At 36.0% G+C, this 22,836-nt stretch overlaps 1 protein-coding gene across 2 annotated transcripts in view; it reads right to left on the bottom strand.

Annotated features, from left to right (window-relative positions):
• Positions 1-21,914, bottom strand: part of LOC148946910 (CYFIP-related Rac1 interactor B) — a 112,501-nt gene extending 90,587 nt beyond the window's left edge. For both annotated transcript variants that reach the window (XM_089097190.1, XM_089097189.1), the window contains exons 1-5: positions 21,809-21,914; positions 19,420-19,541; positions 16,106-16,208; positions 12,165-12,301; positions 10,166-10,375 (exon numbers count right to left, since the gene is read on the bottom strand). In XM_089097190.1, coding sequence (XP_088953316.1) covers positions 10,166-10,375; positions 12,165-12,301; positions 16,106-16,208; positions 19,420-19,541; positions 21,809-21,890 — 654 coding nt within the window. In that variant the 5' untranslated portion in view covers positions 21,891-21,914. The remainder of the gene's footprint in view (positions 1-10,165; positions 10,376-12,164; positions 12,302-16,105; positions 16,209-19,419; positions 19,542-21,808) is intronic.
• Between the last annotated feature and the right edge of the window lie 922 nt (positions 21,915-22,836).

Here is a 22,836-nt window from a genome sequence, read left to right as displayed (position 1 = left end):
AAAGCACTCTCGTCAAAATATTCAAAAAATGTGACGCTGCAAAATTTGAAAACTGGAGAGATATAACCCTTAAATCAATACTTTGAAAACAATTGGCGACTAAACTCCAAAACAAAATCCAACTAGCGTTTAACGAACATCTTCGGGAAGAGCAGCATGGATTCCGGCCAAACCGATCGTACGCTGATCTTGTATTCACTTTTAGAATGCTTCTAGAAGAAGCGAAGGAATGGCGCAATAAGCTGTACTTGGTCTTCATAGACCTCGAGAAAGCTTTTAACTCGGTAGATCACCAAACGCTTTGGAAGGATTTCCAATACTACGGTATTCCTGATAAATTCATCCGAATCATTGAAGCCCTGTGTCTTCTACAAAGACACAGAATGCTGCGTGAGGACAAGTGACGGGAGTATCCGTTACTTTCGCATCATGACAAGGGTGGAACACCGTTATGTGCTAATCACCACTGCTATTTATTCTCATCATTGATTATATTCTCCGGATCTGCTACGGACATGGAATATAGTTGGATAATAAGAGACCCGGAGATGTTGATCTCGCTGACGATATCAGCCTCCTCGAGTCCGAATCTTTGGTCTTAAGATAAATACCAATAAAACCAAAAGTATGGCGAACGCTGGATCTCCACTCGACCTACGATGCCATAACCAGACGATAGAGCAAGTCATGGAGTTCAAGTACCATCAAAATTCAGGATCGTGTGAGCAAGAAGTCAAGCTAAGAATCGGCTAGGCTAATGCATCTTTCAGGAAACTGTCTCAAATTTGGCGCCACCAAAAACCCTCTTCGACTCAAGCTGAGGTTGTCACAAATCCCAATACCTCAATCCAACCCGAACAAGAAGATGTCCGGGCAGCCGCTGCGATGAGAGATGACTGGCAACTCTTCTTGGATGCCCTAAGCACATCTGAAGCCACAGGTGGATCTAAGGTAAGGTTGTTCCACAAACGGATCATAAGTAGAGCATTAGCTTCTGCTAGTTTATGGCACTGGACTTTATTTTTGTATTAAGTGTTTAACAGTTCACGCGCATTACTCGCAACATAAATGGTGCCTTGAAAATGAAAAGGCCAAGGAACATTTGACTAAATTTTGCACTATCCCAAGCTCTTTTAATAATTCACTTTTTAGGCTTAACTGATGGAGGGCAATAATTAAGCTTGACCTGATTCAAACTGTAAAAGTAGAAGCAAGTGATCATAGTTACGTTCATTTATTTTCGCCCAAACTTCAAAAGTTTCAATGGCTGGTGAGCAAATCGCATCATCTAAATCCACAACGGCCCCGTTTTTATGCATATAGGAGTAGTTAATACATTTGTAGAGTATCTTGTAAGCAGGAAGAAAGAATTTTTAAGGGTATCTGGTCGGCTATTTCACATGGAAATTACACAATTCCATTCACCCCTGGACTCCACGTGTAATCAAGAGATTCGGTTCCAGAAATCAGGTACTTCGTTTGTCACATGAATTGGCAAAGCTTCAGAAAGATTCACCTGTCTTTATATCGAGGGGCAAGTACAAATTGATTAGAACTGGGTCACCAAGAAGGATGGCTAAAAAAAAACAAAAAAAAAACGGTGGGACGAACGGCAACAAATAGGTAATACAAAAGAAAGATTCCGCCTGACCAAACATGCCACACCACCATAGGGCCTTCCCGCGTGCGTTTTCCATTTGTACTAAACACAACACGATCTGCAATACACCGCAGGAAATTAATTGCTACAACCAGACAGCAAATGTTATTGCACATATACAATATCAAAATTCTTCAAGAAGCTCTCTAAGCTAAGGAGTTTATCATGGGTTCCATTTATATTGAACGAAGAAACAGGGATTTTACAAAAATAAATTTAGCCGATCTACCTGCTGTGAGCGCAACAGAGACTACCAATTTGACGGTACAAACTAAAGCTACATAGTCACCTTCACAATTTATACACTTTTCGGAATTATTACAAGGCGAGTCTGTAGTCAGTTGGTGCGGACCAGAGCACTTTCAAATTTGAAGACAGTACTCACACCTTTGGCTACAAGATGGTCAAGACCTTGGCCCTTTATACAGCAACGGGGATACTTTGATATTCAGATACCCGAGGAAATTCGTCATCAGTCTTTAAACCTAGCCTAAGAGCAGCTATCAACGAGACATCACTGAAAGATATCATATTTTAAATCGCAATAGATGACATGCACAGCAATTTTAGCGATCGCCATTTTTCGTTTTGACGGATTATCTAAGTAAGGTGCCGCTTTTTTTATCATAAAAGTTGCCAGGTCTGCAACCGTAGAGCAGGAAAATGAAAACCACAGGTAGCCTAATCATTTAGTTAGCCGGGAATAACTAACGGATGGTAGGCAAAGCAGTTTAGTGGGGAAGCCAACGACAAAAACAGGGATATTAGGCCTAAAATTATGTCCCTTAAACTGTTCCGGCATGGCTTTATTGTTATTCTGAGTGGCATTCACACCGACATGCTTAATGCGTTGGTTAAGGATGGCTAGTTTCTCCCAAAGCAACAATTTTTCTCCTGCAAGACTGAGGGCTAGGCGGTCAACTCTATTCCCAAGAAACATAAATGAATCTCAGTCTCCTAAACCGCTTCAAGGGGGAAAGTGAGAAAAGAAACCGTGAAAACCAAGCCGGTTTCCATACTGGTAGAGGATGCACTGACAATATTTTTGCCTCATTATCCAGCAGTTCGAAAGGTATAATATGCCCCCAATTCTGGTATTTCTGGACTTATTTCCGCATTCAACTCGATCACTCGGCAAAAACTTTGGAAAACTCTAAATGCTAAATGCACTGTCTTCTCATCCAGGAGATCAGATTGGACAGAACCTTTCATTTGGAAACCTTGAATGCGCTGATGATGATGTAATCCTCTTGGACCCAGAGAACGCTCGAAATATGCTCGATGGTGTGGTTACTTGGGCAGATCGTATTGGCTTGAAAGTCAGTAGAGGGAAAACAAAATTTATGGCAATAAACCAGACTGATCAACTTTCCCTAACTGTAAATCAATTACAGTTGGATCCGGTCGGTAGGCTTCACCTACCTTGGCTCCCATATTTGTACTGATGAATCTTAAGACGCCGATATTCAACAGCGGTCGCAGAAAGCACAGACGGTCTTTGCTTCCTTCAGAAAATCTGGAACCGACCTGAAATTATTGTGCGAACTAAAGTTCGAATCTACCTGGCTTTGTTCCGAACAATCTTTCTTTATGGATGCGAAACTTGGTCAATGGAGCGACTACATGAAAACGCACTGAAGATGTTTAAGCATGCTTGTCTGCGTAGCATCCTGAGGGTAAACCTGAGTGATCTCATATCAGACGTGGATATATGACGGATGTGTGGTATCAAGAGATGCGTTGCCACCACGATCAAGGAGCTTCGACTGGAATGGTTGGGCCATGTCTCACAGAGACCAAAGAGTACTTGCCTTGCCGAATCCTTCTAGCTGAGCCCCCTAGCTCATGGAAGAGACGCGAAGGAGCATAGCAGAAAATCTTCTGGAACTTGGTTAAATCAGATGTTGAACCTATTGGGGGGTTCATAAAGTTCGGTGACAGATGCACAACCCAATAGCTCCCACTTGCAAATCAGCTGGCAGCAGACCGCACTACATGGTCCAAGCAGGTCTTGAAGATCCTTGATGCCAGGCAATGGGGAAACACCCGATTCCCGCCACAAGTAAGTAATTAAGTAAGTTAGTAAATCAACAATTAAACTTTCATAATATCTATGGGATTAAAGAATTCAGCTGCCGATTGGAAAATAAAGGTATCTTCAACACCTTTTTCAAATTAAACTGTGAAAAATCCAATCCAGGGAAATACAAGAAATAGTCTAAAAGTTCCAAATTAGAGTCCATTTCACCAAGTAAAGTAAAATCTAAATTTTGTAATCATATTTTGTAATTCCACTTTCAATACAATTCAATAGCATGAATACTTACTTAGGGCAGTTTGAATTCAATCAAATTTTAATCCGCAGTTTCCGTCAAATGTTTAATCTTTTTAAGATTTTCATTTATGACTACTGAAGCCTGCATCTATGAATTTTCTATTTCACAAGAGCTATTTCCTTAGCTTAGAGACGTTATCAGTGAGTTTACACTTATTTCGTCGCCTTAAAATACCTATTTTTTTTCCTTTCGAACATTCTAATTAGAATAGCCACATTAAAATTTTGATCTAATGCCAAGTGAGGCTGGAGAAAGGGTCGTTCTAAGACACGTGGAACATTGAAGGAACAATCAATTTCTTTGATCAGTTTTAAACCTTAAAAGGGCACCAGAACTTACAATTTGGGGTAGAATGACCCCTCTACCAAGTTTATACGGCCTTGCGTTCTATGTAAATAACCATTGGGGAAAAAAAAACTATAATATATGGGAGCAAAATCGCTCTTGAGTAGGCTTACGTTAACTCGCGCAGATTTCAAATAAGGTTTTTTTTTCTTATACATATTTATTCTAAATTAAAAATTGTTAATAGATTAAAGATGACCAGTTTTAAAATATCAGAGAAATGTTAAAATTTATGTCAGTTTACAGCAGTGACAAAACTCAGTTTTAAACATGACTAATGAAATATGGCCATCTATGTCACTTTATAACTGTGACTACGTCCTATCATTCGGCTTACTTATATACTTGTCGTGTTTTTTTTTTTTTGTTTTTTTTTTTAACTGTAGGTTTTTTATGTTTATATAAATTATCTTAAACAGTACAACCAATAATACATAACAACACCCTATAAAATCAGAGTCAATACGTGAGCTTAATGTGTCTTTAAGAGTGAGACTAGACGAGATGAGGGCAAATCATAGGTCTATGTCCATAAAAGTGGAGTGGAGACAGAAACGAGTGGTTAATGGTAAACCTATTTATGTATAATAAAAGGATTCTGAACACTATTGCTAGGGAAATGTCTCATATTTCTTCAAAAGTTAAAGTAGATCTTCCGATCTGACACCATAATTTAAAAGACAAAATTTTAAATGTAGAAAATCGACTTGGCTTCTGCATTTCTCATAGAATCATCCAGGATACGGCGTGCATTTTTTAAGCTTTTATATCCCCTATTTAAAATTACAGTAATTTCTGGTCGTTTTGAGTTATGGTAGGCTTCTATTTCTTCTGATCTTAAGTTTAATATACCGTTTACTGTATCCTCGTACGCAGCACTGATCGCTTTGTCAGCTGACTCATATCTTCATACTCACATACCATATGACCCACTACCTTAACTTCCTCCCTAAATATGTTCTTCTTGCCCAAAACAATTTTTTCTTAATTCAATAACATACTTTAACTGTTCCTTTCTTGAATTTACCTTAAAATATACCCCTTTACACCACGATTCTTTTGCCACGACGTAAAGGCGCAGGGACTCAGAAAGGCGTCTTTCACACTCCCAAGCCCGTCTCTTGATCTCGTAAAATATTTCCTATCATCTTTTCCACATCATGATCAATACCTAATACATTATTCTGTACATCCCCACTCCCCAATCTTGTAAAATATTCCTTGTTTCGTACGGTCATGAACTTGGAGAATCATTCCAAGAGCTGCTAAATGAGCCGATTTAAGCTGCGCTCGTGGCATTTTTACAATATATTCCACGAGCCAAATCATATTCGCTAGCCTATAACTTCTATGCGAACAATTTCCTATATCTCCTATAACTAAAAGACTAATAATATTTCTATTTACACATAACCATCACTTATATTATCTTAGCTGTATCCTTTCTAATTTATCACTTTTCTGGAATACTCAGTCTTTCGATGAATAATGCAACACAGATACTACCTAAAAATTCCTAAAAATCTCCTTTATCCTAATATGTCTTATGTTCCATACCTGACTCCTTGAAATCAAATTTTAACACACCCTACCCATCTCCTCACTATGTCCAATGTGTTTTATAAATAATTTAGTCTTTGAATTACACATCATTCCTAAATAAAACTTATTTATGCTGCAATTTACTAATTTGGGCCAAATACGATGGCAATTACTTATCAACCCCACTTTATCGACTGGTAGCGTCTTCAACAATACTAGACGTCTGTTATTTTAAAGGAAACAAAATATGTGCTCTGATTATTTACGCTTCGGACTGGACTTACTAGGAGTTCCAGAAAATCATATCCCAGGGGTAAGAAGCATGAAATTAGGTGATTTAGTATGTGTTTACTCAGGCAGGAAGGATGGGGTACATAGACATGGAGTAAGGCTCATGATGAATAAGAAAGCTACCAAGTCTTGTTTAGACTGGGAAGTTATTAATAATAGATTACCGATCGCTCATTTTATGACTAGAAAAAAATAGCGTATCAGTTATAGGCCTACTAGTAAATGTCCCTGTAGAACCAACTGACGGGTATACCAGTGACTCAGATGAATTTTACTTACAGTTACAGGAGCAAATAGACAGTGTCCCAGGTAGAAACATGGTGTTTCTAGTAGGAAGTTTTAGCGCCCAGGTCAGTAAAAATAGGGATAGATGGTATCCTAGCCAAGGTTAACTTGGTTTAGGAAAAGAAAACAGTAATGGCTATAGACTGTTGCAATTTTGTAGGTATAATATTCTAGTTATAACCAATCTGGTGTTTGGTCATAAAATGGTCCATAAGTTAACATGGTACTTACGTGATGGTAAAAAAGCAAACCTTAAGGATTATATTACTGCAAACCGAAGTGTGGCAGGATCGATAAAAGATACTAGGGTATAGAGGAATGCTATTGATTTTAAAATTTAAATATTGCCATCTAGTAGTGTCTAGGGTTAATTTGAAGCTGAAATTTCGGATAGGATAACTACCTCCCGGGGAGTTATTTGGTAGACTCAAGGATAAGAATTTTAGAGAAACTTTCCAGAAACAACTGAATAATAAACTGGAGAGTTTATAATAGAAAACAATTCCTGGAGTTTTTGATGGTGTCTTAGGGAAGAAAATTATGACCGCAACTAAGAATATTAGTGAAATGGCTTTATGTTTATACGAGAGGAGACGGGACTTGTACAAGAATTATCTGAAGGATAGACCATATGAAAATAAAAGGAATGAAAAGAAAGTGGAAAAAGCATTAAATATTAACTAAGGAGGTGTGTAATGGTGGCCATGGATAAAATTGCCGAGGATCTGGAAGATGCAGCTGGATGGCATAATAGTAAAATATTGTACTGGCATGTTTATGAATTGAGAGGCATTAGTCAATCCGGACTTGTCCCAGTTAAAGAAAGGAATGGGACCACAACCAGTGATAAGGAAACAGTTAAAGAGTGATGGCAGATCATTTTTGAGAATATACTAAACCAAGATAGAGTTGCTGGAAATTATATATAGAGGAAAATGAAAAAGTTTGCGATACCTAGGATATGAAGGAAGATTTGTTTTGTGAGGAAGAATTAGCACCAGTGCTAAAGGATTAAAAACAACAAGGCTCCTGATAATGAGGTAAATGAATTCTTAAATATGGTGGCTCTGAGTTACAAATAAGTTACTGAAGATTATGACTATAATTTTCGAAGAAGGAAAAGTACCTAGCGATTGTAGAAAAACCGTAATTAAACCACTATATAAGAAAGGTGATATGAGTGAGTGTGGTTATTATTGAGGCATTAGTCTGGTATCTGTAGGTAGAAATTTGCTTAGTAATATAATATTTTTTAGACTGAGAGATGCAGTAGACAAAGTTTTAAGAGAAGAACAGTGCGGATTTAGAAAAGGTAGAGGATGTGTCGATCAAATTTTCACTCTTAGGTTAATAGTTGATAAGTGCCTGAGTTATAAAACACTTTTGGTCCTCAATTTTATAAATTATGAGCGTTCAATTCAATTGATAGAAGAGCTTTAGCGAGGGTCTTATCCTTGTATGGTATACCAGACAAATACCTTAAAGTGATTAGTGCTATGTACGAGAATAAGACAGCTGCAGTCAAGGTAAGAAATGAGGTTAGCAACTGGTTTCCAATAAAATCAGGAGTTAGGCAGGGTTGTGTTCTATTCCCCTTTATAGGGATCATTTTGATGGAATCTGTCTTAAGGAGCACAGGAAAGGCAATGGGAGACCACGAAATCAAATGGGGAGGAAAACCTATCCTGGACTTAGATTATGCTGATGATCTAAGCATTCTAGATGAAAGTGTGAGCAAAACGAATGAACTTTTGGAGATTTTGCGAGTTCAGGGTGCTTGAATAGGTTTAAAAATTAATATTAAGAAGACTAAGTCACTAAGGTTAGGAATAAGCGAAGATGAAAAGGTGACGTTGGATAAGGAAAAGAATGATCAAGTGGATAGATTCACTTACTTGGTAATATTATTAGTAAAGATGTTAAAAGTAGAATAGCCAAGGCTCAGGGTGTTTTTTCACATTAAATAAAGCTCGGAAGAACAGGAAAACAAGTCTGCAAACCAAGATTAGAATATTCGAAATTACAGTGAGACAGGGATCAAATATGTCACTGAAGCATGGGCGCTCCGAAAAGCGGATGAAGATTTGCTAGATATTCTACAGGAAAATTGCCTACGGACTGTTCTGGATATCCGGCTGACTTTCCGTATTTCAAATAGAAGGTTATACGAAAAGTGTAGTTAAATCCTACTTTCTAGGGCTATAATGAGAGAAAGGTTAAGACGACTAGGACACGTTCTGCGGATGAAGGATGACAGATTGCCAGAGATTATGTTTTTCGGCCAACCGTCTAGGGCTAAACAGAAAGCAGGTCGTCCACGGCTGGGGTTCGAGGATATCATAAAGAAAGATTTAAAGGAAATGGGAACGCTATGGGAGGGTGTAAAGAGGTAGGCATTGAATAGATTGGGATGGAGGAGGAGCGTGCGTAGCAGTGTTTGCCTTGGGTGGCTTGGTGCTGCGGTTTCGTTAGTAGTAGTAGATTAATTACGCTAGAGCCTACGAACTCCAAATTGAAGTTGATCAATCGCCCTAATTTTTTTAATTGAATGGAATCATTCAGAGTTATTTTGTAAAGCTAAATAGAAGAAAAAATGTATAATTCAATGGATTTACTTCATTCTTCTCAAGTGATTTTTTTTTCCATTTTAGCATGGTTAGTATGCCACCTAATTCAGGCATATCAAGCAGGTAAAAAAGCTAAAGTTAGAGCAAATGGAAGCGTATCCTCGCTTTTTGATATTGAGCAGTTTGTAAGGCAAGGAAGAATCCTATCCCCAACCTTGTTTAACTTCGTAAAATACTAGATCCTAAAAGCAACTGAGCAATGTCAATCAGTTAAGGTAAGCCCTTCCCTGTCAGTAACAGGCCTAGATTATGACGACGATGTTGGCCTTTCCGAGTTCATCCAAAAACCGTAATCTGGGCTCAACGAACTATCTAGTAAGGGCGAATCCATTGGCCTTCATATAAATCAAGAGAAAACAAAGACGACGAGGACAAGCAACACTGGAAAAGCAATCCTCATGCTCGATGGAAATCCCAACGAATATGTTAACTATTTCCAACACTTAAGTTCTATGATGGGCACAATAGCAGCACAGCATAAGAAATCTAAGCTCGTATTTCTTCAGTCTGGGCCGTTTTTCTCAATCTGCGGAAACCCCTATGAAACAAGCACCAAGTCACATTGACCATAAAACTGTGGATATTTGACGCAATTGTGATGTCAGTACTACAGTACGGCTACGTGACCCTGAACTTAAAAGTTCAGAAAGCCAGAATCTGGATATCTTTTCTCATAGATGCCTTCGGTATATCTCGAGGGTCAGGGGATCTGCAAGAGTCAACAACAATACTATCTGCAGTAAAACTGGAAAACACCCACCCATTTCAAATATCGTCAAACATAAACATCTCCAAAGGTTCGGCCATTTACTATAGCACCCTGGCGACGGGCTATCAAAACAATGCCCAAAATGTCTCCAGTTGCCGTCGTGGAGGAATAGAGCCAACGGTCATAAGGAAACCTGACTTTTCACCATCGAGTCAGACCTGGAGCTACTTGGCGAGTTCAGGAAATACGGAAGACACTGGGATCAAAAGTGGTTGCCTATAGGGGCTAAGTTGATAGCAATCAATTGCATTATTTTAGTAAAAATAACGTATATTGTCCTTTTTCAATTATTCTTTTAATTAAGACTTACCTCATTCACAAACTTCGTTGTGGCATCACTCAGGGTTTTGAGCATTGGTGTGGGATTGGCATAAAACAAGGACATTTTTCCGGCCACTTCACGAGGTAGATCAGGATCCTTGTCTTCGAGCACTCCATCCATTTCCAATCTACTTGTACTATCTCGTGATAACATCCTTCTATAGTAACTAAAGTCATTCTGTATTGCAGGCAGCATCATCTATAAAGAAAAATCTCAAAATACAAACAAAGTAAATTACGTCTTTTTCTTCAGTGGCTTTTGCATGTATGTCAAGTTTGACTTCCAGGCATCGGCATGTACCTGGCCAGATATTCATGTCTAGGCAGGGAGGCCTACAAAGACATACATTTGAACAGAAAATATAAACACAAACGATAAAAATGTTAACAACCAAAACTTCGTGATTGGCAGAATGAGTAGTACCAGAAAAAAAGTTCTGAGCAACAGAAATGGGTTCTTGTATGCGACTTGTTTCAGCCACAAATAATATTACATATATGGACACGTTTCCTTATCTGCCGAGATAGAGACGTCTCACCACACATTGGCCTATATCTGTAGGTCCACCAATATGTACATACTTTTAAGCGTAACTTGATGGCTTTAAAAGTTTTATCCTTGTGCGGATCCTGTGCTTTAGTTTCCCATTCATATTAAGTGATTTTGTCATTTAGATCTTTGACATACTTTTACCTACCAATTGAGCATTATCCTAAGTCAACATATGAAGTTGCAATTGTAGATTCTGGTGAAAAGGGTTATAAGACATTTATCAAGCGAACACACTGCAGAGCTGACCATAATCACGGTATCTTCTTGCATCCAGAGAATGTTTATTTGCGTATGATGTATTTATTGTCCCTCTTGTATTGAGTCTTTTCACTTTTTGGTAATTCTAAGACCGTTCAATACCATTACAAACTTTTTTCAGTTTGTTTGGTCAAACTGTTCAGAATAGATTAAGCGCTCTTGCCAAAACTTGCATAGCTTTCACAAGATCCGAGTAAACGACCAAAAACTAAAAGCCGAGATCTACTATCCCAAAAACCTTAGAATAAACATTTAACTTCTCCGAATTTTGGATCAAAACAAATATCATTGAACAATCTGACAGTTTTGGAATTTCCTGTTGTGCTAACCACTTTGTTGAAATTTTGCCGACACAGGATGTGTATTACTTGTGCTTTATGTACATTGAATTGAGAGCGTTTTGCTAAGTAATTAGTAAGAGATTATAGTTTTTTTGTTTTTTTTAAACTAGCCTCTCATTAGCTTTTTGAACTTTTGACACATTTAAGAACCCCTAACAATTTTTACCTGAATTGCTTTGGAAGTTCTCTGTAGTGCAGGGAAAATCTACTAATGGGCCCTTTGTCTTTGAGACTGTTGGCCGACACTTAGATTCGCAAAATAGCATTTATGGTATCAAACATGCTTAACAGATAGTCAAGAGGTTAATAGTATCAGTATTTAAGTGTGCAGAATATATATTTTGAGTCTGGTCTGACCATTATTTTAGTACCCAAAATCAATTCATTACTGATTGTTTGAGCCCTTCTGGTGATGTAAATAATCATCAGAGCTTTTCACCTTTCCTGTAAACAGGCGCCACTGTTTGTCCTCATCGTCACCCGGTACATTTTCCTTTTTAGTCGGCTTCTTTCCTTCTTGTTCTTATGAGCCCGTCTGTCAAATTGTTATTAGAAATAGTACGTAGCATTCTTTTTTTGAGAAACTTCTGAAAATCACAAACACTTCTGTCACAGTAAAGAGCTTTGGTACAAATGTGCTTTAACTATATTCATAAAACATTATAACTTCAACTTAAAAAACACTAGATGTAATTACAGAATAAAATTCAATTTTAATAATTTACTACACGCTATTTAGTAAAAAATGCAAATAAAAAAAATTAAAGAGAAAAGAATCATAAGGGATAAGACCATAAAAAGATTTTTAGAAAACGATAAGCAGTATTTTCCCTTACCTTAATTTCGTCAAACTTCATTACAAACTCCAAAATTTCTGCAAACTGTTTTACAAGCGCTTGTTGAGTTTCTAGGTGTGATTTTGGTGATTTGCTCCCTGATATTAACTCCTCGAGGATCAATGGAACTATCCGATCTTAAACGAGAAAAAAAGAAGTAGAACCGATAAATTCTATATTCATTAATTATATTGTGATATATCAAGTCAACCAAGTAATCAAGAAGGCCTGCAAAATCCCCATATTTTTTTTACTTTCAATATAACTTTTGTTTTATCTACCGTAACTCCAACCTCCCAGACAAAATTGCATGAACAAGGATCTGTATTTAAAAAACCTTTACTGAAGCTGCGACAGACATACAAGCCCGTAGTCCCCATCACTTTAGGGAGACACAGCAGCCCTATTACTCAAAAGAAAACACCTGTATTAAAAAAAGTAACCGAGAAGCAGCAAGTTACCCTAAATAAAGAAGGAGGAAGGGGTTTCAACAAAAAAAAAATAAGGAGCAACAAAATATATTTGTAATTCCTTTTTCCCAATTTTTCTTTGTAGACCTTAGCCAAATAGGGTTACCAGGACAGTAAGACCCACAGGTTTTCTTTATTAGTTCTCAATTTCTGTTGGAAAAGAAATTCTTGTTCCAGAAGTGAGCAACAGGAGACAGGAAATACTGGAGATTGAACCACTTGCGCAAGGAGGCGCATACTTAAAATACAGGATTAAAACATCTTGGAGTTCTTCTAAAACGCGTTCAATAGGGAAGCAGTTCCATTAAGAAAATAACTCTGTGAGTAATAAACTTCATCAAAAGTTTCAGAAATTACTACATATATAAAAATGCGGACCTTTAGAAAATTGAAAAATCAAATTTTCATGAAATTTTGAACTGTGTAGCTCATATTTTACTAATTTAGCAAGATTGCTTCGATTTTTCTGGTAAAATGTCAGTTTATATGCTACATATTTTTCCTGAGAATCAGTTTGGCTTTCATCCTTGCCACTTATGCTATTGATTGTTTTGTTTATTTGATTTTATTATCCATTTACTTTTTCATTTTAGCAGCAAAGGCTTCTCAGAGCTTAATGGCAATTCCACTACTACTATTAGTAACAACTCACCATAGCTCCAAGCCACCTCAGGCAAACACAGCTACGTATGCTCCTCCTCTATCCTAATGTATTCAAAGCCTCTTCACACCCTCCCAGGAAGTTCTTATTTCCCATAAATCTTTCTTTACGACATCTTCCCACTCTAACCTTGGATGATTAGCCCTAATAATAAGTTGAACTTCAGTTTAGCCCTAAACAGTTGTCCGAAAAGGATAATCTTTGGCAATCTGTCATCCTTCATCCGCAAAACGTGCCCTAACAAACTCAACCTTTATCTCATTATAGCCCTATAAAGCGGGATTGAACCAGATTTTTCGCACAGCCTGCTGTTTGAAATACGGTCAGTCAGCCGGATATCCAAGACAATCCGCAGGCAATTTCTCTGGAAAATATCCAGGAAATCTTCCTCAGTTTTTCGAGCGCCAATAACTCAGAACAATATTTGACCACTGTCAACACTGCAGCTTCCAATATTCTAATCTTGGTTTGCAGACTTTCTTCCTATTCTTCCAAATTTTTTTCAACTGTGGAAAAACACCCTGAGCCTTGGCTATTCTACTTTTAACATCTTCACTGCTCCCGCTGTCTTTGCTAATAATACTACCAAGGTAGGTGAGGCTGTCCACTTGATCGATCTTTTCGTTATCCAACGTCACCTTTTCATTTTCACTTATTCCTAGCCTTAGCAGCATAGTCTTCTTAGCATTAGTTTTCAAACCTATTCTTGCACCTTGAACTTACATAGCCTCTAAAAGTTCCTTCATTTTACTCAGACTCTCATCTAGGATGCTTAAATCGTCAGCATAATCGGCGTCCAGGGAAGTTTTTCTTCCCCATTCGATTCCATGCTCAACCCTTGCCTTTCTTGTGCTCCTTAAGACGAAGTCCATAAAAATGATCCATATAAACAGGGATAAAACACAACCCTGCTTAACTCCTGGTTTAATACAAAACCAGCTACTAACCTCATTTCCTACCTTAACCGCAGCACTCTTATTCTCGTGCATAGCACTAATCACTTTAATTTTGTCTGGTATACCATAAAAGGATAAGACCTTCGCTAAAGCTCTTCTATCAGCTGAATCGAACACTTGCTCATAATCTATAAAACTGAGGACTAGAGATGTTCGATAAATTAGGGACCTCTCAATTATTAGCCTAACTGTGATAATTTGGTCGACACGTCCTCTACCCTACCTAAAACCGCACTGTTCTTCTCTTAAAACTTTGTCTACAGCATCTCTCAGTCTGAAAAGCATCTTCATGCTAAGTAATTTTCTTCCTCAAGAGACCAGGCTAATGCCTCTATGATTACGACACTCACTCTTATCACCATTCTTATACAGGGGTTTAAATAGGATTTCCCTAAAATCACTAGGTACTTCCCCTTTTCAAAAATCATATTCATAATATCCAGTAACTTATTTTTGATCTCATAGCCCCCATATTTAAGAAATTCATTTCCTACACTATCAGCACCTGGGGCCTCATTACTTTTGAATCCCCTTAGTACTGTTGCTAATCGTTACTCACAAAGTAAATCTTCCTTAACATCCAAGGTGTCACAAACTTTTTCATTTTCTTCTATATCTTTTTCTTTAACTCTATCCTGGTTTAGCATATTCTCGAAATGTTCTGCCCATCTTTCTTTAACTCTTTCCTTATCACTAATTGTGGCCTTGTTTTTATCTTTAACTGGGACAGGTCCAGATGGACTACTCTCTCTCAATTTATTAACATGGTAGTACAATATTTTACCAAAATACTGATTATCTGCATCTTCTAGATCCTCGGCAATTTAATTCATGGTCAGAACTTCACACCTCCTTAGTCCATATTTTAATACTTTGTCCGTTTTCTTTACATTCCTCTCATTTTCATATGATCTATTGCCCAGGTAATTCTTGTACAAGCTCCTTCTCTTCTCTATTAAACATAAAGCCTTTTCACTGATATTCCTATCTGCATTCCTGACTTTCTTCCCTAATCAGCAACTTCACAAATTATTTTCATTAAATTATTGCATCTATCTTCTATACTGTCAACTTTTAAACTCTCCAATTTAGTATTCAACTGTTCCTGGAAAGTTTCTCCCAAATTCTCATTCTGGAGTCTACCAACGTCATAACTTTCCAGAAGGTAGTTATTTTTCTGAAATTTCAGCTTTAAATTAACCCTTGATGCTACTAGATGGTGATCTTTACTTTTAACATTAGTAACTGCACTCCTATATACCCTAGTCTCTGGTATTGATCTTGCCAGGCTTTGTTTTACAGGAAAATGATCAATAAGATTTGTTGTATTACCATCATATGAATACAATGAGTGCCATGTTAACTTATGGGCCATTTTATGACAAAAAAACTGGATTTGTTATAACTATAATGTTAATACCTTCAAAATTGCAGCAGTCTGGAGTCATTACTACAGACTGACTACAGATATAACTACAGACAGAACTAACTTGCCTTTAAAGAGTCTGACGGTTCACTTAAATTAATATATCAGAGTGTAATTAAGGAAATATAGATTATACAAAAATACTTGACAACATTAACAGGCTAAATATACCTAAATGATTGAGGAAATACTTAGCTTATGCAGAGGAATTGAGATTTTGTTTGGAAGTTTTCCATACAGAATCCAGGCATACGACATTTTTACAACTTAAGATTTAGAAATACTCATGACCTCCAAGATAAGAGGATGCCGTGGGCCCGTCAAAACCACGTTTTTCATCATGCCTACAATAAGAAAAAACTTAAGGCCTTTAATTTCATAAAAATATACAGGTTTTTGGGAAACAATGAAAATGTAAATAAGCTCACCTATTTCAAGCGAAAAATCATAAAACCTTCTTAACTTCTGAACCAGGGGAAAAAGAGCTCCTTTGACTTTTTGACTAGTATCAGGCATTGGATTTGTTATTGCCTACATAAAAGAAAGCATAAAAATAATCTCAATCATATACAAAATGAAAAAATCACACTAATCTGGCATTCAAAAACTCACAATAATCCAATTCCTAATAAGCAAATTTCAGAAAAAAGGCATGAACATTTCTTACTTGGAAATTCATAATTATTCCTATAAGTGCATGCAATTCTACAAGCTGCATACCATACTAAGTAAATTGGGCTGAATGAGAAGACAAAAAGGCTGCTAAGCCGGATTTTTAAATGAAGAACATCCAGCAAAGCTGCCTTTACTGGTAGTCTTCTACAGATATTGGGTGAGTATTTGCAACACAAAATGGGAAAAAACAGCATTTTGCCGCAGTACGACTCATTTCGTTACTTGAAAAGATCAATATTTTCGTTTTTGTTCTAATGAGTTTCTTAGGGATCTCTGACTCATTTTCAAAATTCCCTAAGAACTGTTCTTGAATCTAGAAACCTGAATGAAAATTTCTATTCTCAAAATGGTTTTACATGAGAGATATTTGTCACTCCACAATTTCTTAAGACCCCATTTTCTTTGTTTTACTTTGTCAAATACCTTCCTTTAAATTGTCTTTGGCAGCTTCTATTGTGTTATCAATCTTTACTTTCTTTGCTATTGGTTCTTTTTCCAGAGTGTTTGATTTGGTACCAACTGTTGTAAATCCCCTCAATATTGGGTAATTCTGGATGATATTTCCATAACAAATACAACTCATCAAAATCCACTGGAGAAACCATACTTGTGCTACCCATGCTAAAATACAATTTTCCTTGGTTGTCAAGATGGGAAACTATAAAACTCCAGTAGAGGGTTTTAGACTATGATATATTGATGGGCTATCTCAAAATTATCATTATCTAGCGTTTTAGTCCTGTTTGGGCCAAAACTAACGTTATGCAGCACAAAATAGCATAAAACAGTCCTTTATGACAGTGCTATCTATTTTGTTACTTGAAAGGGTATTCAGATATTTTCTTTTTTGTTCAAGTGAACCCTCTCCTGATTTCTTCAACAACTGATCCAGTACAATCACCTTGGGAGAAAACAAAATAAAAAAAGAGACAAATCAGTGCTACTAGTGCAAAAATGTGATTTTCAATGTTGTAAAAGGGGTGGGGGGGGGTGTTCAGCCTCTGGTTAAAAGAATTCGACATTCATCATTTCAACAAAGTATTTTAGTTAACCTTGATTTACCTTTTGTGGGATTTCAGACTCCTTTTTGAGATGCTCAACATGTCTTGTTATAATTAAAAATTACTATTCAGTTGAATCAAATTGAAAATTACTATTCAGTTCAATCAAACTGATATTAGCCTACTGTTCAGCTGAATCTAATTGTGAACCCATTCTGTGTTTTTCAGCTAGTAGAGGATGATGTTGCTCTTTACTAGGTTGCAACTACTAGTACAACTATGTAACTATTTCATTTTCAATTCCATGTTCAAAAACCTATTTGATAATACCAACTAAAACCCATAACTAATGTTTCCTCATTCTCCTGTAAAACCTAAATTATGCAACAACTTAAATTTTGTCAACATGTAAACAAAAATAGTTCAGTGTGAAACAAAGGAGTGTACCACAGAGTACTTTGAACCCAGATTCTTTGTTCTCAAAGTTAAGTCTCATTGCCACTTTACTGTAGTAAGCAATAACAGATGACGTGACATTAAACCCAGTCTGACTAAACATTTAGCTAGTCAAACAGGAAATTCTAGTGCCAAAGACCTGTTGCTAAAGAAAAACCAAAAAATTATGAATGATTTTTTTTCTTCAATTTAGGAAGTTCTTCCTTAACTTTGATGTCATACTTGTGTTAAAGAAGCAGAAAATTCAAATAGTCAGAAATTGGTCTGAAAAACCTATATAATCTCTAGTTTGTTCCAAAGTATTCTATACTTATGCTAAATCTTTGCATCTTCGGCCAGACTGACAATAACAATAGAAAAACTGTTGCTCCATTCTCCCATCTTTTCTAATATCGAAAATTTATGCCTTAAATCTTTCCTCTGGTTTATCAATCATAAAGATTATATTAGAAGTTTGAAAATAACCCGGCTCACTAACTTACAAACAGGATACATTATCTTTGCTCTAATACCAGTAGAAGCTATGAAATCAACCATAAATTCAGAACAAAAATATTTTACTGCTTTACATGGCTCTTTTTTAAATATTGCCTTTTGAAAATATGAATTCAGTTCCTATTCCTGTTGGTGAAATTTCTTTCTAATTAATGAACAACCAATTGTTTGGGGAAAATGGTTACTAATTTTTTGTGAAAGGATGTGAGAAAACTATTCATAGAGACAAAAAAATAACCATTGGCTCAAAGCAATGCACAAATGTTTAAACAATGTGCTTAACAGCTTCAGCCTGTTTGGCATACTGGGGAACAGGAGACAATTTATTGTAGTTTTATCAAGTAGGATAGTCTTTTGTATATAATGCTATGCAAATAAAAAAAAAACAATAACAAAAGTATTTGAAAAAACAAGTTTATAAATTACAATTGCTAAACACCAAGTGTGTTTCTGCTGTAAAACTGCCTAATTTGACTTGCCAACTTTTGATTTAAATTTCAAACTCCTTTGTGATGATTTTCAAGTGTAAGTCACATTAATAAAATAATTCTAAACATGTTTTTATCCTGATTGCATAGTAGTTGTTCAGAAACCCAATCATGCTAAAATATAGGTAGATCATCATCAAGCTTGTTTCTATTTTACCAAATAAGAGATGAATCATTTTCTAAATTAAATTAAACACTTGTATTTGTTTTAACCATTATATATCATTTCAAACATATTTGAAAGGCAATTATTAAATGCAATCCTTATAATTACCAACTGTCTTTTATTTTCACTCTAAACTGATACCAGGAAAGCAATAATCAGACTTCACCATAAATAACAGAGGGTCAAGGAAGCAACAGTTCCTATTGTCTATAGATCACGGTTGGATGGTGCATTAATCAGAAATACAAACAATAATAGGCAAAAAAATGAGGAATTATTCTACAACAATGAAAATTTTTCTAAATAAATACTTTGGCTCTATATCATCAGATATGTGGTCAAATGCTCTGCATAAGCTAGATGACAAGAAAGACCACACTACCTTTCCATGGTACAAACAACAAAAGGTAAAACAATGAGACAATGAAATGTATTTACAACTAGATAAAAAGAAATCATACATCTCTTATTTCCTTACTAGCCCCCTTGTATGATTGTAATTCTTCCAACACAATAGTTGACCTGACTAGAACTGCTTTAACATTATTGTACACTGCTTCTTCCTCTGTTGTTGGCTCAGCATCTATTAAAATAAAAAAAAAATAAGTTGATGAAAGTGGGAAATTTTGTTCATGTCCTATACCTTATTAGCAGAAATAATGTACATGAATAAAGCTCATTTTTATTCTCCTAAAATGCACTTAAAGCTATTCCATAAATGACCAGGCATGAGTAAAACAACTAAAGCCTGTATCACTTTCAGAAAAAAACAGAGAATTTCTTCAACTACAATAAGGATGACACCAGCCTCAATCTAGGTTATGGGCAAGACCATACCCAGAGGGGGGGAGGGGTTTGAACCCCCCCCCAAAAAAAAAAATCTTTGAGTAAACCCCCCCCTGAAAAAAATTCTGGGTATGGCCTTGCTGATGGGTATAAAATCTTTGGCCTTTATGGTTGTTTATATATTGGAAGGACCCAGCAACAGATAGGGGAGAGGCTATTCAAAGAAAAATCTTCCATCATTAGAGCCAAGGGATTATAAAAAAGGCCTAGAAATTTTATATCAATTTTGTCCAGCCCCTTTATGATAACTTAGATCACTTCATCCTGTTTGAAAACACCATCATAATTGATCCTGATCAAAGTAGGCAGCATTCAGGAAAGGCACTTCAAATCAAGAAACAAATTCAAAAGAAAGTAGCCTTTAACAAGGATTAAAAAAAAAATTATGAAAAATAAGTTTTACAGCAAAAAGTAAAGAGCCATATTAAATATAAATAAGAGTGGCTATAAAATATGTTTGCAGTTCAGGGACCTTTGTAACATGAATCATTGTGTAAAGACATGTGGGATCAATCAGGAGATCAATATAGTGAAAAAATTATTATTAAAAGTATCAAGTCAGGTCTGTAAATTAAAGGGAGCAAATAGAAAAAGACTTGAATCATTTGCCAGAAGCTATTCTATACTTTATTTTGAGCATTAAGACCACCTAGAATAAAATATTATATCTAATTGTTTCTTTGTGAAGAATATGAAGGATATGTCACATAAAGAAAGCTTAAAAGGCTTTTAACTTGGTATATTTTTTGGGATCATTCTCTAGGCATATTTCATAGCCTACTAATAAAAAATATTGTCTTAATACAGCCCTTTTTTATACAATGTATAACACCATTGCAACACTATCATGTGTCTTTTTTGCTCTTTAAATGCATTTGAGTGTTATATCATTCATGTGGATTTTTTTTTTTTCAAAATTAAGCCATTGAAGTATAGTCAGCCAAAGGGTACACATCCTGCCCTTGACTCACCAAAATATTTCTATGTTCCACCAGTGGTGCTAACTCCCCACAAGAATTACTAGCCCAGGCAAGGTAGGTTTTGGGCTCAAGTACTTTTCAAAACTGATGTCTTGGAACTGGGGCAACTTTGGTCTAGTAGGCCTATAACTGAACAGAACAGACTAGGCAGTAAATTTTGCATTGTTCATATTATTGACTTATGAATAAAGTAAACATACCCCTTGATGCCTTTTTTTTATGCTCTTTCCAAATATAATAATCATTTTTGTCAGAAATGAATTTTACCCCCACCTCTGCATATACCAATTCAGGGTATATATTTGCACATTAGGGGGGGGGTAGTTCAAACTTACCTCTTATTTACATAAGAAATTAAATTTACCCCTCCTTCTAATGGGCAAATATACACACTGAATTGGTATGTATAGGGTGGGGGTAAAATTTATTTCCACTAAAAATGATTATTATAGCCTATTTGGAAAGAGGGTAATTTTTTGTTATTCATATTACTGCCTTACAAATAAAGTAAACATACCACTTGATGCCTTTTCTTATGCTCTTTCCAAATATAATAAGCATTTTTGTTGGAAATGAATTTTACCCCTTCCCCCCCTCCCCTATATATAGCAATTCAGGGTATTGCACATTAGGGGGGTTTCCAACAAAAATGATTATTACATTTGGAAAAAAAAAACATAAAAAAAGGCATCAAGTGGCATGTTTAATTTATTCATAAGTCAATAATATGAACAACAAAAAATTTAGCAACTAGGCCTAGCCTACTCAATTTCAAAATCTAAAATATAATTTCTAGGGGGTGAGAAACACAGACCCTCTGGCACTTATTGAGAACTGAAGAACCCTCCATATAGGTTTTCACAAGGATTAAGTGAGCTATAAGCAATTTAAATTTCAAGTAGGTTTAGCCTATCTAGGCCTAGGCTAGTCAAAATAAGGGTGGGGCTCCTTTGACTTACAGAATTGTTGCCCTGGGATTCTTTCAAGGCCAATTTGATTAAAATCATTTAAAGAAAAAACTCACTTTCAAAATCTAAGAAGAGGTCATTTTTAGGAGGCGAGAAACACCCATCTTCTGGAGCCAACAACCTTAACAAGTTGCCCATGTCACGATTTTCAAATTTTCCGAATTATAAGCACTGTTGCCAAGTTCTCGGTCCGTAAATATGTCCCCTCAATATCCAAAATTATGTCATTCTTAGCAAAAATATGTCCATATTTCGTCTTAAATATGTCCAAAATAATGCCATCTTGAAATCTCAGAAACTAGAGGTTTTTTTTCTTATCAATTGGGATATTCACCAAAATACACTTTGGAAACATCTTTTAAAGCGGCCAGTCAACATCAAATATATTGAAGTATCCAAAATTATGTCATTTTTAGCAAAAATATGTCCATATTTCGTCTTAAATATGTCCAAAATATGCCCATCTTGAAATCTCAGAACATAGAGGTTATTTTTCTTATCAACTGGGATATTCACCAAAAGACGCTTTGGAAATATCTTTCAAAGCGGCCAGTCAACATCAAATATATTGAAAACGAAAAAAAAAACATTTAATACAAGCACAAAACTCATAAAAAAAAAATTAAAAATAATTTGTGGAAGCTTAAGATTAGTCTTCTAGCGATAATTTATCTTGAAAATTATGTTCGGCATAAGAGTCAGCCTTATTTCTTTCTTTGCTAGCTATTTGCCAACCGGAGTATTTCTTGCGCAATTCAAAATGTATAATCCAGGATTCTAGCAACGTTCCAGAACACTTAATTAGTTGCTTGACATGTATTAAACAACTAGTCGTTTGCACTAGAAGACCATTCCGTAATTTGGTTTTGATGTTACCAAGTAGCGTAAATTGTCTTTCAGCAGCTGCTGAAGAGTGTGGCAGGCCACATAATGTAAGCATTATATCACAAAGATCCTTGTATTTTTCTTTATCCTTGGCATCCTTACATTTTCTTAGGGCAGACCAGAAAACTGATGGATTTGCTTATTCAGAACGGAAATTGAAAATATCTAGTGCCCCTTTTCAGTGACCAAAAGGAATGGA

This window comes from Artemia sp. Qi Xiang Cuo, chromosome 11, assembly GCF_049724085.1.
Source record: "Artemia sp. Qi Xiang Cuo chromosome 11, ASM4972408v1, whole genome shotgun sequence".
In the NCBI taxonomy this organism is placed as follows: domain Eukaryota; kingdom Metazoa; phylum Arthropoda; class Branchiopoda; order Anostraca; family Artemiidae; genus Artemia; species Artemia sp. Qi Xiang Cuo.
Note: the sequence above shows the minus strand (reverse complement) of the source record. Positions and strands in the feature narration are given on the sequence as shown.